General features: G+C 39.7%; 1 protein-coding gene across 1 annotated transcript in view; it reads right to left on the reverse strand.

Moving 5' to 3' along the window:
- Positions 1-26,069, reverse strand: part of NPSR1 (neuropeptide S receptor 1) — a 398,179-nt gene that overhangs the window by 154,493 nt on the left and 217,617 nt on the right. The window contains exons 3-5 of the mRNA XM_089687130.1: positions 25,382-25,485; positions 20,026-20,119; positions 10,749-10,950 (exon numbers count right to left, since the gene is read on the reverse strand). Coding sequence (XP_089543256.1) covers positions 10,749-10,950; positions 20,026-20,119; positions 25,382-25,485 — 400 coding nt within the window. The remainder of the gene's footprint in view (positions 1-10,748; positions 10,951-20,025; positions 20,120-25,381; positions 25,486-26,069) is intronic.

Consider the following 26,069-nt stretch of genomic DNA (forward strand, 5'->3'; position numbering starts at 1 on the left):
CACATGTTAACCCCTTCCTGCCCAGTGTCATTAGTACAGTGTCAGTGCTTTTTATTAGCACTGATTGCTGTATTGGTGTCACTGGGGATGTCAGTGACACCAAGTCCGTTCCCCCTAGTGTCAGAATGTCCACCGCAGTCCCACTATAAGTCGCTAGTCGCCGCCATTACTAGCAAAAAAAAAAATTCCAGTATCTATACCGCCATTTGTAAACGCTATAACTTTCACATAAACCAATTAATTTACACATATTGGGATTTTTTTTTTAGCAAAGACAAGTAGCAGAATACATTTTGGCCTAAATTTATGACATTTTATTTTTTTTATTTTTTTACTGGACATGTTTAATAGCAAAAAGTCAAGAAAATATTTTTCTCTCAAAATTGTTGTACTTTTTTTTTTATAGCGCAAAAAATAAAAACACACAGGCGATGAAATACCACTGAAAGAAAGATCAATTTGTGGAGAAAAAAGGCCGTAAATTTCATTTGGGTGCAGCATTGTATGACTGCGCAATCCTCAGTTAAAGTAATGCAGCACCGTAGTGCAAAAAATGGCCTGGTCAGGAAGGGGGGTAAATCCTCAAGAGGGCAAGTGGTTAAAGCCCATACAGAGGGCATCAAAGGTCTTTTCTCATCCACTGACGCTGAGAAGGCCTTTGATTATATCTCATGGGACTATATGTTTGCTTCTTGCTCACACATTGGAATTAAAACAAACATGATGAATTGGATCACTCCACTCTACCAAAACCCACAGCAAAAATTAAAGTAAACAGATTCCTATCCAAGACAATAATTATTAGAAATTGGACTAGACATGGTTGCCCACTCTCTCCCTTACTTTTTATTTTAACCCTTGAACCTTTTATTAGATCAGTCAACCTCAATAACTCTATACAGGGATGCATAACAGCTCACAGGGAATACAAGATTGCAGCCTACGCTGACGATCTCCTATTCTTTTTTCTCAACCTCATACATCTGTTCCAAATCTTCTCAGTTTGTTCAACTACTACCAATATATCTCAAATCTCAAGATAAACTATAGCAAATCAGAGACCTTAAACATCTCTTTACCAACAGCATCATTAAATATAGCAAAATAAAATAGCTATTTTAGATGGGTTCCTAATGCGCTCAAATATTTAGGCTTACTTCAAAATTAAAAGACTTATATAAACAAAATAATATACCCTTGGTACAAAGTATTGAAAAAGACCTCACAAATTGGCACCTGAAAATATTTTCATGGTTTGGGAGGGCAGCCATTATCAAGATGACGATACAGCCCAGAATACTATACTGCATGAATGCACTTCCAATCAAGCTACCTTCAATATTTTTTAAAAGATTACAACAGGCACAAAGAACCTTTTTCTGAGCTAATAAAAGACCATGTATCCATTTTCCAGATAATCACACGTTCCAAAGAGCATGGAGGTATGGGTCTCCCATGCTTCGAAAGATACTACTATGCAACATTATTCACCAGAATTATTGATTGGAATTGTCATTCTAAAACAAAGACTGGGTTTATGTAGAACTCTCTTACACTAACCTACCTTTGAGATTCGTACCATGGATCTCACAGGTCTTCTACACCGGACAATTAAAGACTAACCCTATAATTGCTGCCACATTGGAAGCTTTCCATAAATTGTCAAAGATTCCAAATTAGCCAATGTCATGGGCCCTCTGACCCCACTAGCTAACAATCTGGAATTTGCACTGGGTATTAACACCAATTCAATCCCCAGGAAAAATCAAGATACCCCCTTACTAGCAACACACTGTTTGAATTCAGGGTTAATGAAAACCAAAACAGAACTACAGAAAACCTGCGGGAACGCAAACATCCCATTTTGGTGCATACCTCCAAATACACAGTTATTTAACAAACCATAAACAAAAAAGACTCCCACCCTCTCACAGAATTAGAAAAAATCTGTCTCAAAAGGGGCTAACATATGTAATACCATCTCTTTGGCTTATTCTTGGCTTTCTCAAAAACATATTCAAAGCCCAGACAATTTTAAATTACTCTGGGAAAATTCACTGGATATAGAAATTACGGATGACCAATGGAAAACAGCTTGCACACTCGCACATAAGTGCTCTATCAACACACGGATGCAAGAAACATCTTATAACATTCTCCTGATAAACTAAGGAGGTGGTTCCCCAAAATCATTCTGAAGTGTCCCGTGTACATGGGGCCTTATACTAATATGTAAATTTGATCATTTTGCACCATTAATTGTCAGGGATCCGGGTATGACCAGAAATGTGTGGGAACACAGGCGTAGTCAGGGCTGGAGAGGTGGAATGGTCAGGCAGGCCATATGGGTCTGTAATGCACTGCCTGGCGGTACCTCTAGCAACCCAGGGAATAGGACTCCCCAGAGTGCGAAGTACAAGTCCCATTCTGCTTGTTCACCAGGGCCCCTGATGGTGGGGCTGAACTTGGAGCAGACAGAGACCAGGTCGCGGCCCCTGAGTACACCTACCCGTGGTAGAGGGATCCGCCAGAGATATATTCTGTAGGAGAGCCTGACATGAAGAGGCAGATGGGTCCATGCAGGACGGATGGATTGCTGAGCAGAAGCGTGGTCAGACAGGACGGGTCAGTAACGATGGGGACAGCGCAGTACAAGGCAGCAGGCACAGAATTGCCGGTCACTCGCCGGGTCAGTAACAGGAGATCAGATCCAATGAGGGTATCCAAAGAGAAGTCAGACAGGCCAGGGATCAGGGCAGGAGAAGTCAGCAGATGTCAGGATCAAAGTAGGGTCAGCAACAAATCAGATAGGCAGATATGCAGGAACACAGGATACCAGGTATAGGGGCTCATGGGAAACAAACACCAAGGCACTGATTGCAGGCCTGGTCCTGCTTAAATAGATCTCCTGCAATCAGCCTCAGGTGATGGCTTGATTGCAGGAGTGAGACCCTGCACCCTCTGGTAGGAGCTGGTACTGCAGCCCACGGAGCAAGTGAGCCACAGCACCACCAGTGGTGAGTCCATTCCTGACATTAATGTTGCCTGTGTGAAGAATACATAATCAAAGTATTTGCCTTAATAGTTTTGAAATGTGGTATGAGAATCCATCTCTTAGTCCCATTCAGTAACGGGCAAGTTTATCATCAGTAGATGTTTGGCTACTTCCTGCAGCAACCAGAGGCACACAGGCAATTTAGTTCACTTATTGTTTGATCAGTGAACAGACAAAGTCACCATGAACTTGGGCCCCATCCTTGCTGCCAAGTAATTTGGTGCAAAACTGAGCTATATAAATCCATAGGTGTCAAAACACAACCTTGAAGATGAAAGTTACTTTAAAAGAGTTTATAAATTAAGTAAAAAACACTATTCTATCTTCTTTGATCAAAAATTCTTCAATATGGTCATTGTGAGAAAATATTTAGTTCCACCTTTATATTTATCATAAAAAACTTTGAAAAAAATACTGATTCCCCAGCTTCAGATACTACGGCCAATAAATGATATGTCTTATTTGAAAATTATTTATCATGTTTTTAGGAATGTGTGCCTTTTATCATTCTATCAATCAATACCTTGCACACAAAGCCAGCCAAATATCAAGGTAAATGATTCATACAGTCGTGAATAGGAACAGATGACATATCTATTTATCAATCTAAAAGAAGTATTATTTCTGATAGAACATACTGTGTGCGGTTTTGCTATATCTATTGTAAAGGGATTGCACACTTTTCACATACTTCAATTCCTTTTATTTTTCTCCCAGTATTTTGTCCTTCTGTAAAATACAATTTCCCCCAAGAATAATGAGCTCAGTATATGGTGAAGAGAAGAAAAGAAAGAAACTGAGCTGCATGGCAGTTGGTTACAATGGCACAACATGATATAAAATATTAAAATATGTGGAGGGATTTATTTATTTTATACATGTGATGTTATGTTGCATGTACTACAGATAAAGGGTCCATTAATTCTAAAATCCCACTGGTGTTTACACTTATTTATACAATATGTTCATATTATATTTAGTTCAACAGGATGATTAGGATAATATGCATTCCTTCATAAATATTTATTTACAGGTAAACTCATTTAGAAAGCAAGTAAAATCTAAGAAGAATATTTTAATGATACAGAATGAGTTATCCAAATAAGATTGACAAGTTTCTGAGCACCTTAATAGCTTTGCTATTTGCATTTCCATCATTTGTGCCAAATATCAATCCTTAAATGTATATCATACCCATATCAATGCAGTGGTGAATGTGGATCTTTATTTCCTCACTGAGGATGACCTTTAAATTCATTATACAGCAGATCCAAGCACACAGGTTAGCAATTCTATATTGCCTGAAGGTGTAAGTACCTGACTCTCCTGGCTGTATTGTAACACCTTCCTTCACAGGAACATTATGTGACATTTATGCAGCTGAGATGTGCATACTACAAGGTTGACTTAAAATCAACTCTGTTGTTATTGGCAGTTATTGGAAGATATTTAATAAGAGCAAAAACAACACCCCTTAACTTTTTTTGTATTTCTTTTTTAGGCCATCCACTTTTTATAGCCATCTGCTCCAATAATTTGTACATTTCACATGGTTTTTACAATAATATAGCCAAATAAACAGCAGTCAAAGGTAGACCTTAAAAAAAGGGCAAATGGCAGTGTTGAAGTTTGAAACTGGGGTGAATGTAGTGATGCAACAATCAGTAGCGGGATTTAGAGGAATGAAATAGAATAGATAGAAAGTTTTGGTTCGTATTTCAATTTTCGGCATGTCACACTCATACATATACTACAGCAACTTTCACAGCTTTTTTAATGAAGATAAAATATAAATGTTCCATATATTGGCAATGAATGAATAAAGCAATAATTTTACAGTGGCTTAACAAACAAATGTCAATTTCATATACTCAATAAGCATAACAAGACATCAAAGAGTCATTGACAGAGATTTTATCTAAACTTAATTAGATGTTTAACTTGTGTAAAAAAGAGGCAATTTACAGTTTACTCATTTACCATATTAACATAAGTGTTCTGTTTCAACTCATTTATGATCATAATTTTTAAAAGATCAGAAAGTAATGAACAGTGTGCAAATTGGTACAGAGCCAGCTTAAAGGAAATCAATCTTGATTCCAAACCTCTGCCTCATATTTTTCACATGATAGGTTTGCTTTTCATGATATATAGTATGTAGTGAAAGAAATATGGAAGCTTTCTTTGCCAACCACTTGCTGAAAATAATATTTGTCTATATTTTTGTTTTTCGCAGGCAGTGACAGTGAATTGGAAAAGTAGGCAGGGTGAGAAGCTCACTGTAATGTAGCAATAATAGCAAAGGAATTAGTATTTGCAGAAGGGAAGATCAGACTTGACAGCCTCCCTTCTTCTTGGGGCTTTAGGTGCAGTTTACATTTTCATAAATCATTCTTTTTTATTTAAAATTAAATGATGTTTAAGGAGGATTATTTGCCAAAAACTTTACAAAAATCTTGAAAACAGACACCGGCATAATTATTGAATTTTAGAAAAGGCCTGTCAGTATTGTTAGACATCCGGTGTTTACTTCTTTTTTTCATACAAAATAAAATTGCTTGAGTGTATTGGATGATAATCATCACATATAATTGATCTGAACAATAAAAAATGTTGTTTACCAAGCAACATAACTTTAAAGGATAAGTTCATCTTTGTAAAAAAAATAATAATAAATACACATCTTTTGCAGGTAAAAAAATAAGCATTTTTATTTTTTTTTTACATTGAGGCATGTAAAGTATTGCATCTGAGATCAGCAGATAGCGGGTGTAATGCCAGGATCCTGCAGACTCTCAGTAAGCTATCTGCCCATACCTCTCCTACAGAAAGGAAGTTACTAAATGGCTGGAAAAATCAATGAACTATGAGAGCACTCACCAGCGTACTCAAAGTTCATTGAGAACTAAAAGCCGTCAGACACAATGGATGAGGGTACTTGTAGTCTATTCATTCACAGGAAACCGTGAATGAATGAGGCAGCCTCATGGACAGAGTCCCACATGGCTGCGTTGTTTTTAAATTGTGACACCAGGTGTGGGGAGAAGATCCCCATCTGCTGTCATAGAGAGGGGGGAGCTGGTGGCAGGAGATGGATTCATAGAAGCCTGTTAACATAAGACATGATCATCAGAAATTATGAAGAACTTCAGCACTCACACAGATGTAAATAATTATTGTATGTAATAAGATATACCAGAATGTGAATAAAATTAAATAAGAAAAAAAATAAAAATAAATAAGAGGAAGTAAAAGAAATAAAATGAATAAAACCATTCCACGGATGGATGGATGGGGGGCAGGATTCCGGGCAGAATCGGTGTGTTCAGGATGCAGCAATCAGCAAGTCCAACCGATGGATGTGTAGATAAAAGAGACCATGGAAGCTGTAGAATACACAAATGGACCGGCAGCTCCTAGTCAAGGAAGGGGGGATTCCACAGAGGTGTGCAAAAGCATGACAAGCAGGGCGCCAAGTCAGTGTAGATAAAAGCAGTAGTACTTTATTATAAAGAAACGTACATCTTAAAATCCCTCAGCGAGTTTGGCAGATGGAAGACACCGGAGCCAGGGGCATCAGAAGAGTGGATCCAATGGACTATGCATGGCCCCCGGAGAGACCCGCAGCGATGGATGAACAGCGTCTCTGAGTGCTTTCCCGCCGCTAGTAGGGAGAAGTGACAGGTGCTGTAAATGGAGGGCGGGCTGCAATGTGTTTCAGAAGCTCCACCTACTTTGTCAAGCAAGCCCGCCCCTGTGACCACAGGGCCAGGGGTGGACTGACAACTCATGGGACCCCCGGGCAATAGGGGATCATGGGCCCCTGTGTCCTCGCCCACACCCAAAAAAGCCTATGAAAAAGCCAATGAAAGGTGCCAGGGGCAAATCATGGGGCCCCCTACTGACCCCGGGCCCTCGGGCAGTGCCCGAGTGCTCAAATGGTCAGTCCACCCCTGCACAGGGTATATATGAGCTGTCAGATTAGGGAGCCAATCAAGGGGAAGAGAAGGGGAGGAGTATGGAGGGAAGGGACCGCTTGTGCTCTCCAGAGACCGTGGAATACAGCAATGAAGAAAATAATAAAATACACACACCGATTAGAATATCTAGGAGCAATCTGGATGACCAAATAAATGATAGTGGTGTGGATGAATGAGAAGGGGAAATAGACTGAACAAACAAAGGAAAAATGAGAAGGAAGAGAGCGGGTTGGGCTGTGAGTACAGAAAAGCAGAGGAGAGAAACAGAAATCTAAAATGAGAGGAATTAATGGGTACTAAATAACGAGTGAAAGAAAGAGCAGGGAAAACAAAGAGAAAAATTAAAGATGAAATGAGAATAATGAATGAATGAAACGGATAAATTGTTTTATTAGTGGAGGTACACGACCAGAAAACTAGGGGCCATGCAACAGTGATCGAATCCACCTAACGTGTTAATTTGCATATTTTTATAACAAATATGGGCATAAGGAATGACAACAATATCTCTATAAAATCTGCATCTGAAAAATTATATAAAAAAGTATAGTAATAGCAGAAAATGTAAAGTATTACTGAATAGTCTTTAAATCTACATCAATAATGAATATGAAAACATAAATATGAATAAGCCATATGTGGGTAGAGGGATACAAGAATAAACATAATCAGATTAATTATGATGATGGCATTGAATGATGATATATGATTATATTAGTCATAATGAGAAAAAAAAAAAAAAAAAAATATATATATATATATATATATATATGTAAAAAAAAGGGGAATAAGTTTGTATTAGACACTCCACTGAAGAATACAGTGGCTAATAATTAGATAATGGTATTCATTTTGAGCTCTTCATTCAGCCCTTTAGGTGACAGTGTATTGAGGGTAAAGATCAAAAACGTCTCTCTAATGCATAATTTGTGGAATCTGTCTGCCTGAGAATCACAAGGAGGGATGGATTCAAGAACCCAAACCCTAAGGCCATCAGTGGATTTGTTATATTGAGTGAGAAAGTGCCGTGGGACACTATGGTCTTCACTGCCTTCGTCTATTAGCATCCTGTGTTCTCCAAAACATGCCCTAGCCACACAAATAGAGTCCACAGGGGCAGGATAGACAGTAGACAACGTACTCCGTGGAACAAATAAAGTATTTCATGGTATATATCTTTCCTCCTGAGTCGGTAAATTGTTTTTGCCAGTGATTAACAAATTTACACATCTTGCATCTCAGCTTTTTGCACTAATATATATCAGTAAGGTTACAAAAAGTAGCCAGCGGGTGGGCTTTGGGATGGGCAGGAATGTCCACTCTGCTGGGGGCAACAATATTCTTAACACTGTGTGCTTTTTTGTAAATGATCCTAGGCTTATCAACCAGTGTAGGACCTAATTTGGGATCCTGGAGTAATATACCCCATAGATGTTTGAGTATATTCTCCATCTGCCTATAATTACAGTGATATTGGGTAATGAATTTGACATCTCCAGAAATGCTGCAGGTGTGGTATGCCTTGGTCACTAAATTGTTGTCGTAGCCCTTGTCCAGGAACCTATTAGTTAGGACTAAACCCTGTTCCAAGTAAAAAGTGTCTTGTGTGCAGTTTTTCCGCAGTGTGCAGAACTGGCCCTTTGGAATCTTTTGTATCCACTTGGGATGATGGCAACTTTTGAAATGTAAATATGAGTTTCCAGCAGATGGCTTAAAATGAGTTTTGTTGCTCTCTAAATGTGACAATTTCAGATCAAGAAAAACTAGGGACGGATAGACCCAAATGGTTATTATTGCAGTTTTTGATAAATGGAGAAATGGATGAAAGAGGGTCATCCCAAATGACGATTACGTCATCGTTATATCTGCCGTAGTAGATGACATGTTCAGCAAAGGGGTTATTCCTCCAGATGCATGTCTCCTCCCACCACCCCATGGTGAGGTTGGCATAGCACAGTGCAAAAGACACACCCATGGCAGTGCCATGCACCTAAAGGTAATAACTCCCCTGAAATTTGAAATAGTTATGTTCCAAGCAGAACCTAACACCTTCTAGGATGAAATGGGCTTGTTTTGGTGGAGGTGGGATTCTGTGGTCAAAAAATGTCCCATCACTGTGAGGCCTGCTTCATGGGGGATGGAGATGTATAGAGAACAGACATCCAGGGATAGCCACACATAGGAGTCTTTAAATTCGTAATTGGACAGGGTGTCAAGCAGATGTAATGAGTCTCCTACATATGATGGGAGAGCCTGAACAATAGGTTGCAGAAAGAAATCTACATATTGAGACAGGCCACTGGTCAAGCTCTTCATAGCCACAATAATGGGTCTGCCAGGGGGAGAGGTGGAATTTTTATGTACCTTCGGCAGGTGGTAAAAGTAAGGGTGTTTGGCAAATCAGCGAAGACCATAGTGTCCCACGGCACTTCCTCACTCAACATAAAAAATCCACTGATGGCCTTAGGGGTTCTTGAATCCATCCCTCCTTGTGATTATCAGGCAGACAGGTTCCACAAATTAAGCATTAGAGAGACTTTTTGGATCTATTTCCTCAATACACTGTCACCGAAAGGGATGAATAAAGAGCTTGAAATTAATACAATTATCTAATTATCGTTGTCATTTATTATGCCCATATTTGTTATAAAAATATACAAATTAACGCATGTTATGTGGATTCGATCATTGTTGCATGGCCCCTAGTTTTCTGGTCGTGTCCCTCCACTAATAGAACAATTTATCAATTTCATTAATTCATTATTCTCATTTCATCTTTAATTTTTCTCTTTCATTCCCCTGTTCTTTCTTTCGCTCATTATTTAGTACCTGTTAATTCCTCTCGTTTTAGATTTCTCTTTCTCTCCTCCTCTGCTTTTCTGTACTCACAGCCCAACCCGCTCTCTCTTCCTTCTCCTTTTTCCTTTCTTTGTTCAGTCTATTTCCCCTTCCCATTCATCCACATCACTATCATTTATTTGGTTATCCAGATCGCCCCTAGATATTCTAATCGGTGTGTGTATTTTATTATTTTCTTCATTGCTGTGTTCCACGGTCTCTGGAGAGCACAAGCGGTTCCTTCCCTCCACACTCCTCCCCTTCTTTTCCCTTTGATTGGCTCCCTAATCTGACAGCTCATATATACCCTGTGGTCACAGGGGCGGGCTTGCTTGACAAAAGAGGTGGAGCTTCTGAAACATGTTGCAGCCCGCCCTCCATTCCATTCACAGCACCTATCACTTCTCCCTACTACAGATGGGAAGGCACTCAGAGACGCCGTTCATCTATCACTGCGGGTCTCTCCCCGGGCCTTGCATAGTCCATCAGATCTGCTCTTCTGATGCCCCTGGCTCCGGTGTCTTCCATCTGCCACCCTCGCTGAGGGATTTTAAGATGTAAGTTTTTTTTATAATAAAGTAATACTTGTATCTACACTGACCTGGCACCCTGCTTGTCATTCTTTTACATAGACGCCTGTTACCTGTTACACCCTAAATATGGGTGTAACGTAACATGCGCCTAAAGGCGAACTTATCCTTTAAAGAATTGTTTTCTCTTTTCTGTTGCAACTTATTTTGTGCAAGTAAATGTAAAGTGATAGCTTAAGAAATGCATTGTTTAGTTGTACAATCTTCTTCATGTGAATATATTGTAATAAACAGTCTGTGTTATTTGGTTTCTGTACATTTATAGAAGTTCATTGGGGTATTTACCTTATAATGATCAAAGGAATAAAATATATCAGCAGGGCAACAGTTGTCATATAGGGTTTCCAGTAAGAATCATCTGGCCAAATGGCCCAACACTGAATTTCTCCATTTGGAAGTTGTATCTTTCTGAAAATTATCAATGTGGGAATTGAAAACAGGAACGAAAGTATCCAGGCAACTGCAATTAAAATCTTTGCTTGTTTTTCTGTGGACAAAAAGAAAAAAAAATGGGTCTATCTACCATTCAGCCAAGCAGAAACTTTTAGAACTTTTCAAACTGTAAGATTATTTTATCCATAATTATTAAAACATAGACAACAGTTTAAGACTCTTGAAGGATATGGGAAAATGACTGCTTTAGAAATCATAGAAATCTTTCCTTCATTGTATTTTTTGCTAAATACAGAAAGAATAGACAGAACAAATATACCGTTCAATGCCTTACTGTATAAAAAACAATAATTCAAAGTTCCATAGTTAGTCCAGTTTAAAAAGACACAAGTACATCTGGTTCAAGCAACAGAAAAAATAAAAATAGAACACTTCCATATACAGAATCTCTTTACCTACAGTATATTAGCATAATTTTTTCACATTAGTGAACAGTTGGTTCAGGTTGTACTTTTTAAAGTGTGTTTGTTACTACCTGAGTTGTGGAAGTGCTATTTCGTGTCCTGCTGTTACTCTAATTGTGCTACTCAGTGTACACAAACAAACTATAAAATAAATTTGAACAGCTCATGCAGATGTAAGCAAACTAAATATTGTGAATGAAAAACCTATCCCTAAAATATCTATTACTAAAATAAATAACACCAATGTTGTTTAGATCAGTGCCAATATGGTGACTCAGTGTGGGCTAAATACACATACTTTAGGTGTACAGACAAAAATAAATAAATAAATAAATAAAAATAGTTCACAAAACAAGTCACAGTGTCAGTGCTCCAATCAGTGTGTGACTTCACTCCAAAAATAAGCACTATCAATATCCAATAACTAGTCCACAAAGATAGTTCACAGTGACAGTGCTGCAGTCATTTTGTGACTTCACTTCAAAACAACACTCTGTGCCGTGCTCACATGCCCCACATTGATGCAGGCTCACCAAATTTTATTGAACTATTTAATGGTAAATGGGTCAAATTGCAACAAATAATAAAGAAATTCCTCCACTTTTCCAATCCTCCAAAAAAAGCCAAACCCAGGAGGGTATAACAGATCCATCCTCTGTATATAAGATCCTCTTTATAGGACCAGGGAACAAGAAATCTGCAACATAAATTTCAAATCCTCAGCGAGGAGCTCTGTCTGTGTGACTCTGATTCAGAGTACAAACCGGTGGAAATTAGTAGTTCTGTAACAGAATCAGAGGAGGAGGAAAGGTTGCCCGCCAAATGAAAGGTGTTCTGGTGAGGAGCAGGCAACCACCAGTAGTGTAGTGGCAACCATCAATAGTGCAGTACCTCTGCATGAAAGGCCAGGTACTAGCGGGTTATCAGGTCAGTCACAAAGGGTTAGGTCCCATACCAGTCTTCCAGCTGCACTTAAAAACCCGGTATGGCTTCTACCTAACTCAGGATCAGCTAATATCCCCCCTTTTACTGCACAGCCAGGTTTTCAGGCCAACCCAGAAATTTGCACCAATTTGATTTATTTTATTTATTTTTTACCATTGATTTATTATGTTTAATTGTGGACCAGTGCAACCTTTATGCCTGAGAATATATCACCAATAACCCAAAATTCAAGTTATGCCTGCCCATTTGAATTGAAATTTATAACAGTGGAGAAATGTAAAATCTACTGGTCTACCCACAACATTCATCACATGCCCATTTTTTCATCCATTATGCCAAGAACATGATATGAAATGATTATGCAATTCCTCCATTTCAGCGATAATACAAAGTGCCTTTTTTCCCTGAAATGACTCTGGACATGATAAACTTTATACAATTCGGCCACTACTTAATTTTTCTTCTGAGAAATGTTCCCAGCTGTGTATCCTGGACAACACATTTGTGTAGATGGTTCACTTGTCCATTTCACTGGTAGGCTAGGCATCAGGCAGTTTATACCTAGTAAAAGGGCCAGACGTTAGGTGAAACTGAACCGGCTGCGAGAAAGAGACATGGGGTACAAGTATGCCTTCCATGTGTATGAAGGAAAGAACACCCAGTGGCATTCCTCTAACTGCCCAAACTATATTGAAACCAGTGGAAAATTAATTTGGGATCTTGTATTCTCACTCTTCAATAATGGGTATCATCTGTACATTGACAAATATTACATCGACCTGCCCCTTTTCCGTAATCGTTACCTAAAGCAAACATTAGCATGTGGTACAGTGAAAGCTAATAGGAAGGACTTCTTGCAAAGGCTGGTGAATACACAACTACAAAGATGGGAGTCGGTGAGATAGCTATGAAGTGGAGGGACAAATGAGATGATTGCATTAGAAATGCATTGTTTACTTGTACAATCTTCTTCATGTGAATATATTGTAATAAACAGTCTGTGTTATTTAATCAATAAAATATTGCAGCGCTTGAAATGAAACATACATTAATAACTCCAATATATAATGCGTAATACAGAAATAAAATAATGATGCGTAATACAGTAATAAAATTATGACCCCAAGTGAACCAGCACAAAGTAACATGTGATAATAAAATAGTCTTATACTATAAAGAAGTGTTCAGAAATAGTGCAGGCTTGACGTGGTCAGGTTAGAAATTCGTGCTTCACTCATAAAGATTCATAAGTGACTTTCATTAAGAAATCCGTGTGATTCAATCTATGCAGCAAAACATAAAATGTGCACTCACCAGATGCACATACGTTATGCGTATTAAGCAGATATTACTCTGTATGGATCCCCTATACATGGATCTGTCAGCCAGCCTGGAACAAGAATCCCTCTTCTAGACACTAGCCTCCTCTGCAGCCGCATTTCCTCTGAGGGTCTCTATGATCAGCACAGAGAGGAGCTCCAGCTCACATGGTGTACGAATGCGGTGTAGGTCCTCCAGAGGAAGGCCGTCACTGAGTCATAATTTTTTTACTGTATTATGCATCATTATTTTATTTCTGTATTACGCATTATATATTGGAGTTATTAATTTATTTTTCATTTCAAGCGCTGCACTATTTTTTGATTGATTTTCACTAGGTTTAGGGTTCCTAAGTTGGTGCACTTGCAGCTGGTTATAATTATATACTTTTATCATCTATTTATTTTTATATTTGAATTTGTTTTGAGCGGTCACGATACCTTTGAATAAGTCTGTGTTATTTGGTTTCTGTACATTTATAGAAGTTCATTGGGATATTTCCCCGTATCTAATGTCCATCCAATGTGCTGACCATTTGCTTTCACACTGATCATGCCTCTGCCTGCTCCTGAAGTGACCCTGGCCTGTTAACCGGTGATGCTTCTGCCTGCCGCCTGGATTGTTTATCAACCACGTGTCTGCCTTCCACTTGAACAGAAATCGGCCTGTTAATCGGCCATGTTTTTTTCCAGCTGCTTGGACTGATTTTTTGCTCTGCTACCTTAGCACTGGGATTCAAGATAACATATGTGAGGGGCTCCACAGTAGTTTTTCAGAGTTGAGAAAACTACATTTTTCCAGGTATTGTAATTCTCGGATTAGGATCTGGAGACCAGAGGCTGTGAAGAGTTTCCGGAAGGAAGAAACCACTACTCCTGTGCCCTTGTGTTACCCGACTGAGGCCCTAAGCTTGATATTTCTGCCCATTGCTGTCTGATGCTTGCCTGTTTATGGACCATGTTTATACCTGCTGCCTGGATCAATACTGGCTGAGCTGACCATATCTCTGCCTGCTGCCTGTTCTGAGAATGGACTGTTTATGGCTGCTGCATGACCAATGCTCTCCTCTGTGGACAACTGCAAAACTAAAACCACAGGGAGTCTTTTGTTTACCCTTTGTTCAGTGTCCTGGCCAGTGAACATAGCATTGTGCTATGGGGGCAGCCACGTACCAGTAGGTTAGGCTTGTTTGGCTTTTAGAAATGCAGTAGGTGAAGCACTATGCTATATTCACTGACCACGTTTGCCGAGGCGACCATTACAGTACAGGTTGCAAAGTTGGATACATAATCAGTCCAGAACTTGAAAAGGTTTTACACATGTGGTATCCCCATACTTGGGAGGAATAGCAGAATGTATTTTGGGGTGAACTTCTAAGTATGTCTATGTTGTTTATTAGAAATATCTTATAGATTGATAACTTTGTGTTAAAAAAATTTTTTTTTTCTTTTCACATTTTCCAGAAACTTGTGGCAAAAAATGACATGTTCAAAAGAATCATTATACCTCACAGAAAATATGTTTGCTTTCCAAAATGTGGTCATTCTGTGGGTGTTTCCACTGTCCTGGTGCTCTAGGGCCTCCAAAATTGTGATAGCTGGTCTTCAAATATATACAGGTTGCATTCTGGAAACTGGCAGATTATTACTATTATTATTATACAGGATTTATATAGCGCCAACAGTTTGCGCAACGCTTTACAATATAACGGGAGACAGTACAATTACAATACATTTCAGTACAGAAGGAATAGGAGGGCCCTGCTCATGGAGCTTACAATCTAATGTAAGAGGGAGGTGATATAAAAGGTGATAGCTGCGGGGGATGATCTGGCAGAGTTGATTCAAGTACAGTTCTTAGGTGGAGGTGGGATAGGCTTCCCTGAAGAAGTGAGTTTTCAAAGATCGCCTAAAGGCAGACAGGGTGGGAGCTGACCGGACATGCTGTGGTAGGGAGTTCCAGAGGATGGGAGAGGCTCTGGAGAAGTCTTGGAGGCTAGCGTGGGAGGAGGTGATGAGGGAGCTAGAGAGGAGGATATCATGAGAGGAGCGGAGTGGGTGATTTGGGCGGTATCTGTGGATGAGGTTGATGATGTAGCTAGGGGCAGTGTTGTGGATGGCTTTGTAAGCTGTAGGTAATATTTTGAATTTTATACGTTGGGTTAGTGGAAGCCAGTGGAGGGATTGGCAGAGAGGGGCAGCGGTCGCTGATCGGTTGGTAAGGTGTATGAGTCTAGCAGCAGCATTCATAATAGACTGAAGGGGTATAGCCTGTGTAACGGTAGACCAGTGAGGAGGGAGTTGCAGTAATCGAGGCGGGATATAACCAAGGCGTGGATGTTGTTTTGTTGTGTCATTGGTCAGGAAGGGTCGGATTTTTGAAATGTTCTGGAGGTTGAGGCGGCAGGATTTAGCCAGTGAGTGGATGTGGGGCCCAAAGGAGAGATCAGATTGTAGGATTACGCCTAGAACCCTGGCATGAGGGGAAGGACCAATGGTTGTGCTGTTGATCCTAATCGTAAAGTCATGAGTGGGGGATCGGGGAGGAGGAAATATTACAAGCTCAGTTTTTGTAAGATTGAGTTTAAGGTAGTGATGTGACATCCCTGCTGATATGTCGCTTAGTAGATTTGTGATACGTGAGGAGATTGAGGGGGTGAGCTGGGGAGTGGAGAGATTGATCTGGGTGTCATCAGCATAGAGGTGGTATTGGAAGCCATGGGAGGTTATCAGTTGGTCCAGGGAGGAGGTATAGAGAGAGAAAAGGAGGGGCCCAAGAACAGGAAGAGTTGTATGTGACACTGAAAGTGCGCTGAGAAAGGTAAGAGGAGAACCAGGAGAGAGCAGAGTCACGGAGGCTGATGGAGTGGAGTTTACTGAGGAGGAGCGGGTGGTCGACTGAGTCAAAGGCAGCGGAAAGGTCAAGGAGTATGAATATGGAGTAATGGCTGTTAGTTTTAGCAGTTAGAAGGTCATTAGTGAGTTTTAGTAGGGCAGTTTCTGTGGAATGTTGTGGGTGGAAGCCAGACTCTTGGGGATCAAGAAGGTTGTTGTCGGTGAGGTAGCAGTTCATACGGTTGTGAACAAGGCGCTCCAGAAGCTTGGAGGAAAACAGGAGCAGGGAGATGGGTCTTAAGTTATTCAAACAGGTGGAGTCCAGCGAGGGTTTTTTGAGGATGGGGGTAACCAGTGCATGTTTGAGTGGGGCAGGAAAGGTGCCCATGGAGAGTAAGAGGTTGAAGATATGGGTTAGGGAGTTTAGGATAGAGCAACAAGGAGGCTGCAACAGTCGTGAGGGGACAGGATCCAGGGGAGAGGTGGTGAAGTGGGCCTTGGAAAGGAGTTTGGTAACTTCCTTGGTGGTAACAGGGTCGAAGGAGGAGAGTGTAGAGTTTAGTGTTGGGCCTGGTATGTTGGTTAGAGGAGGAAGCTTGACACTGGAGATCTCATCACGAATTGTGTTGATTATTGTTCAGTATTGAATTTCATGTCCAGGGATATCAAACAATAAGTCTGTCACCCAGGAGGTAAGAGACAGCTATGCCACCTTCTGCATACTATAGCCTAATCGCTTATGACATCAATTTGTTTGGTATGATTTTCCCCGTTCAAATGTATACTTAATATTAATGTGTCTTAGTACTATTTGATTTTATGAATTGTGTGTAGATTCTTTGAAATAGTGAATGAGGCAGAGATCATTGAAAGGTTGCCTCTGGCCCTGAATGCCTTTTATGATACCCATTAGTCCTGGGTCGACGTTTTACGCCATGCTGTGGATTCCTAATGTGTTTTATCGCCCTACAAACCATGGGTGATAAATCTGAAGGATTTTGTGACTGTTTTACAATCAATCAGAGGTAAGTGATAATTTGTATATTTTTATGATTAGCAGAAATTAAAAGACATCTTGCCAGAACCTCAATTAGATATTTACAGCTCCGGTAAATGTATGTGTACTGGTGTCTGGTGTCTGGAAATGCATTCCTAGATACTGCTGCTGCAATGTGTAACTGTTCTAAAAAACCATCATGGCTGACCTATGATTCTTGAACAACATGGCCACCAGACACAGCTTTTTGTGTGTCCAGTACGTGATATCATTACACTGGTATTTTAGGGCCTCAAGAAATGATATAGGCAGTCAGTACATCAGAATTGATACATTTTCAGTGCTATATACCATAGCTTATAGACTTTATAACTTCCACACAGACTAAATAATATACATGGATTTGGGTTATTTTTATCGAAGAAATGAAGCAAATTACATTTTGGGCTAAGTTTATGAAGAAAGATTATTTACTAGAAAAACTGAATAACAGAAATTAAGAAAAATGTGGGTTTTTAAAAAAAAATTATGGTACTATAAATTTTGCGAAAATTTATGAACGAACATTACTTATTTGCAAAATTTTAAAATAGAAACTTATAAAAAGTGTTATGTTTCAAAATGTTGGTCTTTTTTCACTTACAGTTGTGTTCAAAATAATAGTAGTGTGTTGAAAAACGTGAATAAAGTTCAAAATCCATCTAATAGCTTTTATTTCCATACACACAAATGCATTGGGAACACTACACATTCTATTCCAAATCAAAACATGAAGAAAAATATATCAAATTTGTGTTGTTCCTCTAAAAAAATTGAAGAAAAGTGAATATTAGACTGTTCAAAAAAATAGCAGTGTTTGTATTCTTTACAAACTCAAACATTCACTATATAAACTGAGAAATGTTTGAAGATTTTGCTTTCCTTTGAATCAATTAATATTTAGTTGTATAAGCACTGTTTCTGAGAACTGCTGTACATCTGTGTTGCATGGAGTCAACCAACTTCTGACACCTGTAAATAGGTATTCCAGCCTAGGATGATTGGACTACATTCCACAGTTCTTCTCTATTTCTTGGTTTTGCCTCAGAAACTGCATTTTTGATGTCACCCCACAAGTTTTCTATTGGATTAAGATCCAGGGATTGGGCTGGCCACTCCATAACGTCAATCTTGTTGGTCTGGAACCAAGATGTTGCACGTTTACTGGTGTGTTTGGGGTTGTTGTCTTGATGGAACACCCATTTTAAGGGAATTTCCTCTTCAGCATAAGGCAACATGACCTCTTCAAGTATTCTGATGTATTCAAACTGATCCATGATCCCTGGTATGCGATAAATAGGCCCATCACCATAGTATGAGAAACATCCCCATATCATGGTGCTTGCGCAACCATGCTTCACTGTCTTCACAGTGTACTGTGGCTTGAATTCAGTGTTTGGGGGTCATCTGACAAACTGTCTCCGGCCACTAGACCCAAAAAGAACAATCTTACTTTCATCAGTCCACAAAATGTTGTGCCATTTCTCTTTAGACCAGCCAATGTGCTCTTTGGCAAATTGTAACCTCTTCAGCACATGTCTTTTTTTCAACAGTGGGACTTTGCGGGGGCTTCTTGTAGATAGCTTGGCTTTACATAGGCGTCTTCTAATTGTAACAGTACTCACAGGTAACTTTAGACATTCTTTGATCTTCCTGAAGCTGATTGTTGGCTGAGTCCTTGCCATTTTGGCTATTCTTCTATCCATTCGAATGGTAGTTTTTCGCTTTCTTCCATGTCTTTCAGGTTTGGTTGCCATTTTAAAGCATTTGCGATCATTCTCCAATCAACTTTTTAATCATGGTACGCTGTTCTTCTGAACAATGTCTGTAACAACCCATTTTCCTCAGAATTTCAGAGAGAAATGCACTGTAACCAGCATGTACAACATTTGCTGCCTTCCTCCCTAAATAAGGGCAATAATTGCAACCTGTTTTTCAAAGAATCAATAACCTCACTAATAGAACTCCACACTGTTATTATTTTGAACATGCCCCTTTCAATTAGTGATTCAATTACACAGAATCAGCAGCATGCATGTCATGACTGTTGGGTCTGTTGGATTTCTATTACTCTACTACACCTGCTAGTAAATTATTTGCCATGTAGAAATATAATTTCTACCAAAAACAGTGATTGATCAGGTTAGTGATGTCTGACTGCTATTATTTTGAACACAACTGTATATCAAAACAAATTAAAACCCTCATGGTGCTTAAATACCACCACGAGAAAGCTCTATATGTCACAAAAAATGATAAACATTTTGTTTGGGTACAGTATTGCATGACTGAGTAATTGTCATTCAAAGTGTGAGAGCACTGAAAGCTGAAAATTAGCCTGGGCAGGAAGGGGGTAAAAGTGTCTAGTATTGAAGTGGTTAATATAATAATATTTTGTCATAGAGAGCTTACATAAAATCCACTATACAATATATTTAGAAATTAAATGCATTGAAAGCATTTATAAAATAGATACAAATGTAAATCACTTTACTGGTCAGTAAAACAGCATTTCATTTACAAAGATCCCTCAGTATCTGCATATACATTTCAGTAAATGCCTGTCTTACCTCCTTGAAGAAATTTCATTGGATGAACTATTGCATGATATCTATCTATACTGAGAGATACAAGTACATAGGTGGATGCATATAAAAGAACAACCTAAAGAAGAAGAAACAAAATAGGTTACATTTTAGAAAAGCAATGTATTGAGATAAATGCAGTGCTTTCATTGATGGCATCTCCAAAAGAGAATACTAGATGCCTGGCTATTATGCTTAACTCAGGAAAACCATACAGAATAAATTGATATGATGTAAACTTTTTCCAGCAGTCACATTAGGCTTACTGTAGGTCCCCAATCCAAGCTATTGGCAGCATAATGACACTTGGGTGCAGAGGATAACTGCCCAGTAAGTGAGTTTGCACACTCAGTCAGTGTAGCTTTGATGTAGGAAGTCTTTTACTGTGCCTGGACCTTTTGCTTTTTACCAGATTGACACAATACAGGTGAAACTCGAAAAATTAGAATATCGTGCAAAAGTTCATTTATTTTAGTTTTGCAACTTAAAAAGGTGAAACTAATATATGAGATAGACTCATTACATGCAAATCAAGATAGTTCAAGCCGTGATTTGTCATGCCTGTGATAATTATGGCTTACAGCTCATGAAAACCCCAAATCCACAATCTCAGAAAATTAGAATATTACATGCAATCAATAAAACAAGGATTGTACATAGAACAATATCGAACCTCTGAAAAGTATAAGCATGCATATGTACTCAGTACTTGGTTTGGGCCCCTTTTACAGCAATTACTGCCTCAGTGCAGCGTTGCATGGAAGCTAACAGCCTGTGGCACTGCTGAGGTGTTATGGAAAACAGGATGTTTCAATAGCGGCCTTCAGCTCTTCTGCATTGTTCAGTCTCATGTCTCTCATCTTTCTCTTGGCAATGCCCCATAGATTCTCTATGGGGTTCAGGTCAGGCGAGTTTGCTGGCCAGTCAAGCACAGTAATCCCACGGTCATTGAACCAGGTTTTGGTGCTTTTGGCAGTGTGGGCAGCTGCCAAGTCCTGCTGGAAAATGAAGTCAGCATCCCCATAAAGCTTGTCTGCGGAAGGAAGCATGAAGTGCTCCAAAATTCTTGGTAGACAGCTGCATTGACCCTGGACTTAATGAAGCACAGTGGACCAACACCAGCAGATGACATGGCTCCCCAAATCAACACAGACTGTGGAAACTTCACACTGGACTTCAAGCATCTTGCAGTGTGTGCCTCTCCATTCTTCCTCCATACTCTGGGTCCTTGGTTTCCAAATGAGATGCAAAAGTTGCTCTCATCAGAAAAGAGGGCTTTGGACCACTGAACAACAGACCAGGTCTGTTTTTCATTAGCCCAGGTAAGACGCTTCTGACGTCATTTGTTGTTCAGGAGTGGCTTGACAAGACGAATACGACATTTGAAGCCCATGTCCAGGATCCGTCTGTGTGTGGTGGCTCTTGATGCACTGACTCCAGCCTCAGTCCAGTCCTTGTGAAAGTCCCCAACACTTTTGAATGGCCTTCTCCTGACAATCCTCTCCAGTCATCCCTGCTGCTTGTGCACCTTTTTCTTCCACACCTTTCCCTTCCACATAACTTTCTATTAATGTGCTTTGATACAGCACTTTGGGAACACCCAGATTCTTTTGCAATTACCTTTTGAGGCTTTCCCTCCTTATGGATGGTGTCAGTGATGGTTTTCTGCACAACTGTCAGGTCAGCAGTCTTTCCCATGATTGTGATTCCTACTGAGCCAGACTGAGAGACCATTTAAAGGCTCAGAAACCCTTTGCAGGTGTTATGGCTTAATTAGCTGATTAGAGTGGGACACTTTGAGCTGAGAATATTGCACCTTTTCACAATATTCTAATTTTCTGAGATTTTGGATTTGGGGTTTTCGTGAGCTGTAAGCCATAATCATCACAATTATGACAAATCACGGCTTGAACTATCTTGCTTTGCATGTAATGAGTCTATCTCATATATTAGTTTTACCTTTTAAGTTACATTACTGAAATAAATTAACTTTTGCACGATATTCTGATTTTTTGAGTTTCACCTGTGCTTTGGCTGGACATATCTGGGCTTAGAGTTTTGAAGAGATTGTTGGATAAAAAAACACTACTCCAAAATGAGGGATAGGGATAGCAGGGTGGATTCTGCAAAGTGTAAAACCATCAGTGAACAATCTTATAAGATTCACATTGTGGCTACTAAGTCATTTAAGTGTTGAAACAGCTAACTGAAGGTATTTTCTTTGAGATGCAGTAAATGTATAGATTGACTAACAGAATATCTAATGGACTAGGAACATACACTGCTACTGAAGATGGCGGACACTTAGCTACCAAACTCCGGTCCTGACCCATTCACAGCAAGCCCTGTTCCACTGCAGACAGCTCTATCCATATCCGCTCCATCTCTATTGATCCCCCTTGCCTCAGCGCACCTCATGGGCAAGAGCAGGTAGCAAAAAAATATAGCCTCACCACTGCAGCCTCCCATCAACATGGAGCGGTTCCTTACTAGGCTTGCATCCCCAGCCTGCACAGGAAGACCCAGCTGAGCAGCTTGGCGCTTTCATGGCAGAAGAGTCTCCATGCTCTGCTCCCCCTTCCAGTGAATCCCTTCCTCCTTATTCAGTTCTAACACCGGAACTCCTAGATGAAAAACTGCAGACCTTACTCCATCAACTAACCCACACTATCTGTCAAGCAGTGGGTAAACTATCCCAGGAATTGAGAGGTGATATTGATCAGCTGGATGAGTGCACTGATACATTGGAGACTATGTTTGACAATCTAGTCCAATATGTTCATGTTCTGCAGGAAGAAAACTCTGCACTTAAACATATAGTCTCTCAACTCCAACTACAACAGGAGGGCCTGTAGAACAGAGATAGGCACCAAAATCTACACATCCATGGAGTGCCAGAAATCGTGAGTGACACCATACTGCACTCTTATCTCCTGGGCTTGTTCAACACCTTGGCCCCTGACATCACTGATATAAATTGGCATCTTGACAGGGCCCATCATTCCCTAGACCCTAAACCTCCACTTGGAGCACAACCCAAAGAAGTTATTGTTCGCTTTCACTATTATGATAGCAAGGAAGCCCTTACTCTAGCTACTCGCAATAAGTCACAAATTGAATAGAGAGTCATAGAATCCAGATCTTTAATGATCTTTCACCTATCACCTTTGTTAAAAGGCTCAACCTAAGGCCTATCACTGCCCCCCTACAAAATCATTGTGTCTCCTACTTCTGGGGCTTCCCGTTTCGCCTCGTAGCTATCAAAGATAGCGTTCAGCATGTGCTTTGAGATCTATACAAAGAGAAAGCTTTCTTCACAAACCACGGCCTAACTTATCTTCCAGAGGAAGAATTACCACTTCCTCCTTCTACACCAAGATATCTTTCTGTTCCATCCTGGATATGGAACCCAGCCAAGAGAAAATCAAAGGCCTCTGCTACTCCTCAACGACAGCATTTTCCCAAGCAACCCACCTGATGCTCAAAACTGATATAAAGATCCTGTTCTCTCTGCGATGCTACCATTTTTTAGTTTGGTGATACTTTGGTGTAAAGTTAGTTTGGTTATGGAAGTGGAAGGAAAGGCCGTTGAGTCACTGTTAAGCAATCAGTACATACAATAGCATAAAATCAGCAGAGTTCAAAATTGTTTAAATTTGCCTCTTATTACTTTTTTTGTCAAAAAGCCACTGGTCACGTGATCTGAAGCCTCCAGGGTTTTCTTGTTCATTGTGGCTGCTGGACATGTCCCTGGTGGCTTTAGGATAGTCATAATAGGCAGTGAGGTTGCTAGCTAGCAGGCATTAACATTGAAGGCTAGCATTGTCACTTCTGAAAGTGACATATCCCCCCAGCTGGTTTTCTGTGTCGTTCCATAGTAACAGGACGCTCTGTTACTGCAGTGGCTCCACGACTGGAAGAGGTTAGTTTCAGCAGATTCACATGTGTGTTTGTGTGACTGTTCCGGGAGAGACAGGGGTGATGCTGGATGGGATGGGGGCAGGACAGGGGTGGAATGGCGGAAGGGGCTACTCGGAGCACTGCTGGACCAACAACAGTTTGGGAAAGTGCCTGTGAGCTCCCAAATTCAGCTGGACAGGCAGACTGCTGACGGTAGAGGACAAGAGACTGCTGATTGTCTAGTTTAGACTACTGTTTCTAAGCTAGACCATCAACAGGTCACAAAATGCTTAACATCATAATGTTCTATGACAGGGTCTCCAAACCATGGCCCTCCAGGTGTTGAGGAGCTGCAAGTCCCATGAGGCCTTGCAAGACTCTGACAGCCACAGGCAAGTCTCCCAGAGGCAGAGGCATGATGGGGCTTGTAGTACTTCAACAGCTGGAGGGCCATAGTTTAGAGACACCTGTTCTATGACATATTAATCATGGTCACATTTTCATTTTTGAGTAGAATTCCACTTCAAAGTGTATATAATCCCTGCCAATTATTCTTTTTCTTTTTTGGTCTGTTAAAAATAGTTGAAAGTTTTGATATGTATGCCTATAATACCTATTGAAATTCAGTCAATCCTGTACAGGTTACCTCTGTGAATTTTACAACACTTCCCCCTATGTTAGGCAGATAATAGAGGGGGAGGTGTTCTGTAGTCTAAACACACTTTTTGTCCTAAAGTTACAGTACTATTCCTTCATAGATACAATAGAGTGAAAGAGCACTGTTAGATGAGGAGAGGAAGTCTGTTACTGGAGGGATCACAGATCAAAAACAAGCATAAAAAGAAGAAAACTAATGCAGCTACCACATCTAAGTACTGGTATCATGCAGCATATTACATTTCTATTCTTGGGTTTAGATATGCTTAGAAGATCAATGTATTATAATCATCCAGAGACTCATGACCTATAAACCATATCCAGCTGTGAATAGGCCCGGAAGCATGTCTAAACCTGAGGCACTATCAGAGATGAGGACACTGTAGGTGGATGGGAAATGCCTGGTTTTTGTAAATGTGCTTTTAAGTACACCTGTCATAAAAATAATATCAAGGCTGTCATGTTGTATTGCTTCTGTAAATGCTAGCTGCCAAGTTGCCCTACTGATTAATACTTTCTGAGCCAAAAATGTATACTTCTACAATCAAGATAGACATCATTTTTAAAATAAGGCAGGCTCCATATTTCTCTAATGACAGAGGTAGTTGAAAGCAGCTCTTCCTCATAACCCATAATGTGTGGGGAAGAGGGTTGATAGACCAGGTTAGATTTTTCAGGATTTTTTCTTATTGTGACCCAAAGAAAGAATGGTGGGAGAAGGAAGACCTTTTTTTCAGAAACATTATGAAATAAGAATATTTACAATATTATTTATTCCACTCACCTGCAGATACCTCACAACCCTGCAAACAAAATCAGGAGCCATGAAATTGCCGGTATATCTCCATATTATATCAGTCATGATACTTATAACTCCTGTGAGGACATCTAGAAAAAAAAACAAGAAGTGAGTGTATTGCGTTGTAAAATATGAACTGAGCAATAGTAACCTAATAAATAACCATATCATTTCAATAGACTCTTGACAATTTTCACACTAGTATAAACAGAAAAAGATAACCTCCAATTTAAGTCAGTTATTTTTTTTTTCAGAAGAACAGTGTTTTGAGTGTGCAGTTTTTAAAGCACAGGTACTTAAAAAAATGTAACAGAACATTTAAACAAAATGTATATGCAAATTGCATCATTTTGACAAACTGGTTTAGATAAGCGTTTTAATTAACAAAAAGTGCCATGAAGTTATTGTAACATGGAATATGTAAAGTCTAGGTTGTTTTGTGGGAAAAAAAAAGATTTTAGAACATTTCTGTCCAGTAATGCTACACAAGAAAATGGTGTCATGAAATTATCATGACAATGGATATTTAAATCTTAGGCTGCTTAGCAGAAAAAATACATTTTTCAACAGATGACTTCCTGCCTAGAAGAGAAAGTGACCCACATTTATTGAGTTACCTCATTTTGCCACCATTAAATCTTGCATAGATCAAAAGACTGCATAGCAAAGCTTT

This window comes from Staurois parvus, unplaced genomic scaffold (genome assembly GCF_062004578.1).
Source record: "Staurois parvus isolate SC_StPar_1 unplaced genomic scaffold, SC_StPar_1.0 ptg000020l, whole genome shotgun sequence".
In the NCBI taxonomy this organism is placed as follows: Eukaryota; Metazoa; Chordata; class Amphibia; order Anura; family Ranidae; genus Staurois; species Staurois parvus.